This window comes from Otolemur garnettii, unplaced genomic scaffold (assembly GCF_000181295.1).
Source record: "Otolemur garnettii isolate 467f Iridium unplaced genomic scaffold, OtoGar3 scaffold00105, whole genome shotgun sequence".
In the NCBI taxonomy this organism is placed as follows: domain Eukaryota; kingdom Metazoa; phylum Chordata; class Mammalia; order Primates; family Galagidae; genus Otolemur; species Otolemur garnettii.
In genome coordinates this window covers 6,847,483-6,856,286 of record NW_003852500.1, presented here as the reverse complement: position 1 = coordinate 6,856,286, position 8,804 = coordinate 6,847,483, and the positions used below count along the sequence as shown (strand labels likewise).

At 50.5% G+C, this 8,804-nt stretch overlaps 1 protein-coding gene and 1 pseudogene across 1 annotated transcript; both read left to right on the top strand.

Annotated features, from left to right (window-relative positions):
- LOC100946866 overlaps positions 1-822 on the top strand; it is a 10,921-nt pseudogene extending 10,099 nt beyond the window's left edge.
- A 3,047-nt stretch (positions 823-3,869) lies between these two features.
- CXCL12 (C-X-C motif chemokine ligand 12) lies at positions 3,870-7,688 on the top strand (the record flags this gene model as incomplete). The annotated part of the gene is made up of 2 exons (XM_023517168.1): positions 3,870-4,006; positions 6,074-7,688. Coding segments are annotated over 2 exons (228 nt in total), but the record flags the coding sequence as incomplete, so codon positions are not given.
- Between the last annotated feature and the right edge of the window lie 1,116 nt (positions 7,689-8,804).

Below are 8,804 nucleotides of genomic sequence, written 5' to 3'. Positions count from 1 at the left end.
CACGCGTAGCGCGGAGGCTTTGCGCCTGCCGAGAGCGGCCGCCCGACCGCCAGCGGGCTGCAGAGGGAGGTCAGGCGGGATAACTGGGCAGGAGAGCACCGAAGGTGCGTTCGGAGCCGCCGAGGGAGGGCGCGGGGCTGAGGGAAGCCGTGGAGGGAGCCGCAGGGCTCCAGACCCCTGCCGGTCCATCTCCCAGCTCGCGCCTTCTCGCGACAGTCTCGGTTTCCAGCGTGAATGGACTCTGAGGTCCTACTGCGCGCACTGCTAGGGATGCGATCAGACTGTGCGTGTGGGACAGAGCGGTTTGTAAAACCAGTCTCATATCACGATGTGCTTGTCGTGACCGTGAGGTCTGATGCAGCTGTACTGAGTCCGCTCCACCCGAAGCCGGTCCGCTCCCTGCACCCGCGCGGGGCTCCGGGCCAGGCGCAGGCAGGCTGCACTGCGCAGCTGTTGGGTTTGCGCCACCCGCCAAGCTATGCTTCTGCACAGCTCGGCGGTTCGCAGCGACGCAGACCTAGGCACGCGTCCAGCGACAGTCTCCCTGCCTCTTACTGGGTTCACAGCAGAGAGCCCCAGGGGCGGTTCGCATCAGGAACCCCTCCTCCCCAGCCCCCAAACACACCTGCAGACTGGCGCCTTTGTCGCCAGCCAGCTGAGCGCTTTGCCTCGGTTTGAGAGCTGCAGCAAAGTTCAATCGCCAAGGCCTTGGGCCACTGGGAATGGTGGTATCGCGTTTCACTGGGAGAAACTTTTTTTTTCTTAATGCTGAAGAGAAACTCGCTGCAGGGTCACAGGACACCGCAGCTGCAAACCAAATAAACTGTTGCCTCTGAACACAAAACAAAACCATGTCAGTCAGGCCTGAGCTTCCTTGGCTGTGAAGTTTCCTGCAAAGGTTCGAAGGACTCTCTGCGTGCTCTTGCCGCGGCCTGAGGAGGGAGAGCTGTGCTGGGCGCCCCAGGCATTAGGCAAGGTTCGGGCAGACCGGGTGTCCTGGCTTGCCGGTGTCCTCGCTTGCCGGTGTCCTCGCTTGCCTCGGATTGGACTTTGGTGTGGCTGGACCGCGGTGTGGTAGGGCAGGCTCCTGGCAGAAAAGTATGGACCAGTCCTAGTCGCAGCTGACTGCCTGGGAAGCGTTCTTTAAAAGCACAGCAAGTCGCTGATCAGAGCCGCAGAGGGCGCAGGTTAAAGCCAATTTAGAAATTTTCTTGTTGCCGTAAAAGTACCGGTGACTGTCTCCACACTCCCAGGCCATGGGGCTCTCTGGGGGTTAATAATTGAATGGTCTGGTGAGGGCGGAGGTGTCCTAGTGCAGCTCTCTGGGATATGGTCCCCTTCCCTGGCTCCCCAGTGCTGCTGCGGATGAGACTGTGAGACTGGAATGCAGGGACCCAGGACCTGTGCAACTGTGGGGGAGGCACAGAGACAGTAGGGTGCATCACAGACTCCTCCTGACCCTGGGAAGGGGTGGGTTGCTTGTGCCTCAGAGTTGCTCTTGTGGCAGCCAAGTAGCGAGGTCGGAGTCCTGGACCCAAGGCAGAGCTGGTTCTCCTCATGTGCAGCACCAGAATGCATTTTTTTTTTTTACTTTTACCTCTTAGTGCTTGTGTGACTTTTGACCCTGTACTTAGTCCCCAGCTGCACTTCTAATGTGAGGAGAGCTCTGCTGATGCCCCTGCCCTCCCCCCATAGGCTGACCTCAATCCAGGAACTGGGCCCCTAGGTGCCCTGGGGCTCCTGGGTTAAATCCAGGATGGGCCCTCTTCCCAGGCCTGCTTGAAGGGGCTGGCGGGGCTCCCCTCTTTGCATTGCTCCTGGAAGGCTCTTTGGAAACTGCTCTGGGTGCCAAGTTCCCCACGTCCCAAATGCTGGGTAACATTGGAGCTGGTTAGGATCCTTGCACATACACAGAGTCACATCCAAAACAGTTGGAAAAGTGAGTGATACTGACTAAAGGCTGGGGGAAAGGACACAAAGACCCAGTTCTCGTGGTACGAATACCTGGGGGCTCTGTCACTTTAAAAACCTGTTGGAATTCCCTGCTTGACAGGCTGTGTGGTTGGGTCCTGGGAGTAGGAATAAGAATTGCCTTTGAAGGAAATGGATAATCCCAAGGGGGCAGGGGAACAGAGAGAAAGCCTGTGTTCTGAGCTCTGAATAGGCTCTGATTTCTGGCCTGATGGCCACGTTTGGTTAGTGGGGCCAGAACAGCTTCTCAGGGATGCTGGGGTGTGGCAGCCCCCACCAGCCCAGCAAGTGCCGGGGCACTTGCACAGGGGCTGCACACATTTAGCTCTGGGGCTAGGAATTGAGTCTCACCACCCACTGTGTTCCGTCTCCTCCTCACTTCCTGTCCCCAACCCCCTCAGGGCAGAAGGACCCAAGAGAAATCCAGGAAACCTGGAGGTGCCACATTCAGAGAGGAGACTTTGGCTCTCAGTTACCCAGGCTGCCTGGTCCCCCAGCCCTCAGGGGTTGCTTTCCCAGGTGATCTGGTTACAGTGAAATACTGGCGTCCCCTGCAGAGACCCAGTGTACTTGCTGGAAGTTCGCCCCAGAGGTGGCTTTCTGGAGTTAGATTAGGTATAAATGTGAAGGCTTCTCTCTGTCTCTCCAGCACCAGGAGTCACTGGGCATCTTGACCTGGCTTTTTCCTTCTGGTTTGGGGGGAGTTGCCTTCGTCGAGGGTGTGGGGGTAGGGTTGGGTGGTCTGCTTTCCCTCTGACTCAAGAGTCTAACTACACTGCTATTCCCAGCCCGCAGCATCCCTCAACTGAATGTACCCCGTAGAAAGTAATAAAATAAGCCACTCACTCACAAGATTTCCTCGTTTCCCCAACTCTCTTTCCCAAAGGTGCAGACCTTCAGAATCACCCAGGTTTCTCAGAACTCTGAAAACTGACAAACTCTTTAAAAAAAAAAAATCTCTGGACTAAATATTCCCAGGCATACATTTAATCCCTGATGAAAGGATCCACAAATTCAAATAATTTGGGGTATTATGTGGAGCTTGGATAAAATCTGCAGGGAAAACAAAAAACCCTCCACAAATTGCAGCCCCCAGGGTTTGCAATTCTAGACTTAAAGGGTGAGGGGTGGGGTCTGCAGAAGCCCCTTGCTAATTTACACTAATGAGCATCAATTAGGGCATTTTGTAAATTGGTGAATTTGCAAAGATCTTAATAGAATTCTGAAGCCTGCAGCTTCCCCAATAGGCAATGAAAGCCACATTTGACTTCAGCCCTACTAATCTCCAAGCTGTGGGGAAAATGCTGGGGAGAAGGTGGGGCCCTTGGCTTGCCCTCTGGGGACTCCAGGTAGGAAAGCTGGATTCTTTTGTGGTTTCCAGGGCTTAAGGTGAATGTGAGAGGGAAGGATGCTGGGGGGCGGGGGGGCTTCATTCCTGAGAGTTGCCAGAGAAGGGGGACCTGGAGCCTCCTTCTTCCCCCACCCCCTTCCCTGAGTAGAGAGGTCTTTCCCAGTTGTCTCTGGAGAAGTTTATTTTGTAAAGAAAATTTGGAATTCCAGTACCTTGGGCTGAAACTGTTATCTCCTGTTATTACTCCCTTTATCTTGTGACACCTGTGCAGGTAGGTGCCTTCTAATTTAATCCCCCCTCCTTCCTAGGGTCTGTCTGTCCCTAAGCGCCTTTGTCCTTTTGCCTTGTAGAAGCTGAGCCTGAGCCCAGCCAGAACACACTGTGCTGCTGCAGGAGGAGGAGATGGCTTTTGACAGAATGAGCCTGTAACTCACCCTCCGATGCCATCGCAGATCTTTAACCTACGGTCCCTGCACTGTCCTATTCATTGGCCACAGACCCAGACACACACGTTTCCCAAAGCCAAGCAGGGTGACAAATTGCTTTGTTCTCCCTACCTCTCCTAGGGAAACCCGTCAGCCTGAGCTACAGATGTCCATGCCGATTCTTTGAAAGCCATGTTGCCAGAGCCAACGTCAAGCATCTCAAAATCCTCAATACTCCAAACTGTGCCCTTCAGATTGTGTAAGTCTTGAATATCATCCTCCAGGGAAGTTGTATCTGATGGACATAGAAACATCTAATGTGTAGTCTTATTAGTAGTATTGAAATGACGTTTGCCAAGTACCCACTCTTGAGCTTGGCATGATCCATGGCAGCCACCGTTGCCCTGGGCATGCTGTTCAGCTCATGGTGGTTCTTCTCTCTCCTTTCCTTTCTTGGTCTCATGATTTTTGAAAAGGTCAGACTAGAAAATCCCCCCTACATGCAATTTGTGGGAAAGACCTTGAATTTTCTCTCTGGATCCCAGCTTAGCTGGGTGCCTCCGGACTGGAGAAGCCATAGGCTTCACCCCAGCTTCAGCCGAAGGCCAGTAAAACAGCCAGCCCTTTACTAGTATCTTCCCTGCCAGTTCCAGGTGCCCTAAATCAATCGTTTCTCATGTAGCATAAACTCACAAGACCCAAATTCAGTGTAAGTCATCTTTTACCATTTAAAGAAACTTGAACATTTTTAGATCACTTCCTTGCATTTCTCAAAAACAACACATGAGTTTTTATTTTTCTTAGTGTCCATGACAGTTGCTAACATCTCATTCATGTGGGAAACAACAAAAACCCAAATCACACATCTACAATGTGCAGAGATCTCACAGGAGATGCAGGAGGTCAGGAGAGGTGTAGGAAGAAAGCCACGTGCTTGTAAGTCCATTGCTGTGAACTTCTTGTGCCCAAGAGGTAATATGCATAGGTGCGTGGAGGTGGGGGCTTAGACTCTCTCTTAGTGCTAAAAATGGAGTGGGCACACAGCGGTTGGTATGAAAGCTACCATTTCCTAAAGTCTTTAATACCCAGCACCAGCTGTTACAGGTATTTGCTTTGTCCTTCGTCTTTTCTAGCCTTTGCTGCCTCAAATGTATCTGTCATCTGCCGTATGTAGTAGGGCCTGGAAGATGAATGTCTTTTCACTGGTTTGCCTACAATAAAATACCATTATCTCCTATAGGGAGTGTTGTAATAGTACTGAATTTAGCCAGCAAGGACCTCCTCTATGGTACTGATTATGCTGGTTCACTTGCCTGGGAGTGCACCTTGAAGGTGAAGATGCCAGATACAATTCTCAGGTCTGGGCAAACACTAATAAATGGCAGTGCCCAGATTTGCACCCCAGTGCCTTGCTTTGAGTCACACCCACCCTCTGCACACCTTCACTTATGAGCAGGTTGCTTGAAGACTCCTCTGGGTCCTCCTGAACCACTGTGCTGGGCTTTAATTGTTCTCATAGACCCTCAAGGGGCTAGCCAGGGGTTTTCTCTGGGCTGCTAGAGATTACCTGGCACCCAGGTCTTTATGGAAAGGGATCCAGAGAGAAAATTCCAGGTCTTTCCCTTGAATTGCATGTAGGGGGAATTTTCCAGTCTGACCTTTTCAAAAATCATGAGACCAAGAATCATTCAGTGAACTTGTGAAATCTCTCTGGAAATCATTTTCTGGCAAACCACTGACACTACCCTTCCCTTCCCTGGGCTGTCCCCTCCCCATCTTGACTATTGTAGGACCTCTTGGTAGGTCTTCTATCCCCCTCTCTCTGTCCTTAAGTCTGTTCTTACGTCTGTCCTTAAATCTATTTCATGTACTCTCAAGTTCATCCATCACAATGAAAACCTGCTCTTTTACTCTCCCTTCTCCCCTTCCACCTGGCCACAGGGTTCTCAAGCATCCTGTTCGCTCCTCTTCCTCCAGGTCTTCTGTGCACTCTGACCCCTTTGGTGTGTTTCTTCCCGTTTTTCTCTTCCCCTTTCTTCACTTTCCATTCTGCTTACCCTTAAAAGGTGGCTCAAATGCTCCCTGATGTGAATTCTCCCCGGACTCCCCTGTGAATACATTTCCATATGTCTGCAATGGAGTGTGCCACACTGCCGGCGTGGTGCCTTCCCCAGCACACCTTGAGTGGCTCCTGAGCCTGAGCCTGCCACATGGAGCACCCAGCACCAGCGGGGGTCCTGAGTGGGTGTTGAGTGAGCATGCTCCCCGTTGCAGCAGTGCCTTCCTCCCATTCCACTGTGCACTCTCGCCTCTTCTGTTTTGGCAGGGCGAGGCTGAAGAACAACAACAGACAAGTGTGCATCGACCCCAAATTAAAGTGGATTCAGGAATACCTGGAGAAAGCTTTAAACAAGTAAGCACAACCACCAAAAAGGACTTTGCGCTAGATGCGCTTGAGGAAAGCTAAGCCGTGTGAGAGATGAAAGGGCAAAGGGGGGTGGGGGCTGAAACAGGAGGTCCGGGGCGTGTGGGGGGTGCATTGATCTGGGATCGGGCCTGAGGTCTGCCAGCATATAGACACTGCGTTTATAGTGTGTAGTACGGTACTGCAGCTGTGTTCACCCACGTCCCACACCCTTGCACATTGGAGCTTTTATAACTGGGGTTTTTCTAAGAAATTGTATAATCCCAATAGCATTTCTCACCCGTCAGTTCCTTCCTGATCATCACAATCATCATCCTCCTCATTATCATTTTTTTAAAATCAATGATTACTTCGAGATCTGTATTTGGTTTGTTTGGGAGCTTCTCCTCTTATTTCCATGGGGAGTCTGGGCACAGTCAGGCAGGGGCTTAGCAGGGGACTGGGAAAACTGTCCTTCCTCCAGAGGCTGAGGCTCCTGCCGGAGGACACCCCTCTGAGGGTGACAGAGAGAGCTTGTGCAGCTCTCACATACTGACCAGTGCTCGGCTGTAGCCACCGGCCCCTGCCTTCATCTCCTCATTCGAGTTCAGTGATTGGCTCAGTGGGCTCCATGAAGAAGCTGCTGTCCCTGGAGACTGTGCTCAGAGTCCCTCTCCCAGCCATGCCCACCCTCTCCCTGCTTCTAAGAGCATGCTTCATCCGGCTTCTGCTTCTCATTTCTGTAGCCTGATTAATGCTGCACCAGTGGGGGGAGGGTGATCACTGGGGCTCCAGCCCCACATCCCTCTCCTCCCTTCTCCTGCCCTAACTCGGGCCCTCTGTGAGATCTGTCTTGGGCCTCCTCCACAATGGAACTGGCCTTCTTCTGGGGACGTGAGATCATGCCCCAGCTTTCCCACAAAAGACAAGTCTTTGCAGAATCAAATGCAATTTTAAATCTGCGGACTTGCTTTGAGAAATTTGGTTTCTGTGACTGCCTCTGAAGCTGATGTATGCCATGGAGGCTCTGCAGACTCTGAGGTTTCTGAAATCAGAAGTGAACAATAAATGAATAAGCCAGCATCTTGCCACTCGCCCTTCCTGAAGCCACAGCAGGGTTTCAGGTTCCAATCAGAATTGGGGCAAGATGAAGTTTCCATGCATAAATGTGATCCACAGATGGTCCTGGTGGTATTTGTAACTTTTTGCAAGGCATTTTATATATATATATACATATATATATATTTTTGTGCACATTTTTTTTTTACGTTTCTCTTTAGAAGACGAATGTATTTCAGAATATATTTATAGTCAAACAATTCATATATTTGAAGTGGAGCCATATAAATGTCAGTAGTTTGCATTTCTCTATTATCTTAAACTGCTGGCAATTTGTAAAGAAATATATATGATATATAAATGTGATTGCAGCTTTTCGATGTTAGCCACAGTGTATTTTTTTCACTTGTACTCAAATTGTATCAAATGTGACATTATCTGCACTAGCAATAAAAAGCTAATTGTTCCATGGTATAAACCTCCTACTGTACGTGGGAATTTATTTACCTGAAATAAAATGCACTAGTTATTAGAGATGGATCTCATACACAGTTCTGAAGTTTATAAAAATAAGCCTGCCTGCTGGTCAGGTGCCCCAGGTCCCTTCTGCAGAGCCCATGTGTGACAGTGTACGGGCTTTTCTCAAGAGCAGATTACGTCTGCAGCTCAAGTTTTTGCATCTTTTTTGGTACCCCAACGGAAGTAGTAGCACTAGTTTTCTGAAGAATAATATTTGACTCACTAATTCCTCTTCCCCTCCCTCCTCCTCCTCAGTTCTCCTAACATCCCATGTAATCCCCAGAGACTCAGCCCTGGTAATATCAAGCTTTCCCATTTTCCCACATAAAAATCCCATGACTCCAGGCCGTGGTTAATAACAAGCTTACCCAGGAACAGGTGGCCTCACCCCATAAATCATTAAATACCATTCAGCTTGAATCATTTTAATTGTGACAGTCACGAGCCAGTTGCTCTAATAAAATTCTGCTAACCAGCTCTCTCCCTCGCTCTCCAGAACAATCCCAGTCATTCCCGGGGGTGTTCCCAGGCATCCAGAAGGAGAAGGTGGGATGAGGTGACTTCCTTCTCCTCTCCTGGATGGCCATCGGAACCTGGGGCCTCCAACCACCCAAGCACCATTCAATTGAAAATGCAGAGATTCCTTCAAGAAGGCAGAGAGGTCAGCTCTGTGTTGAGAAGGAAGGAAGCCCGATGAGAGCAGGGCAGTGTGGGGAGGACAGAAAACCTAGGCAGCCTGGCCCTGGGTGTTCCACTGCCTCCAAGATGCAGATTCCTCATCCTGATGGCAACCAGTAGGCCCCAGGGCCAGGCAAATTGGCCATCACTGTAAGCAGTTCACAGGCTTCATAGCAGCTTGTTGAACTCCCTTTCAATTGGGAAGGAGGGGTGGGGGCAGGATGTTATTGACACAGACAAACTGCCTTGACCAGGGTCCCCCAGGCCCCTGACTAGAGGGAGAGTTAAACTGAGCCAAAGGGCCAGCATTACATCTTGTGCAGACTGAGACGAACTCTTGTTTATTTCAACAATATTAATGGTTCTACTAATTTTATCTAAGGGGGCGCAGAGAAGA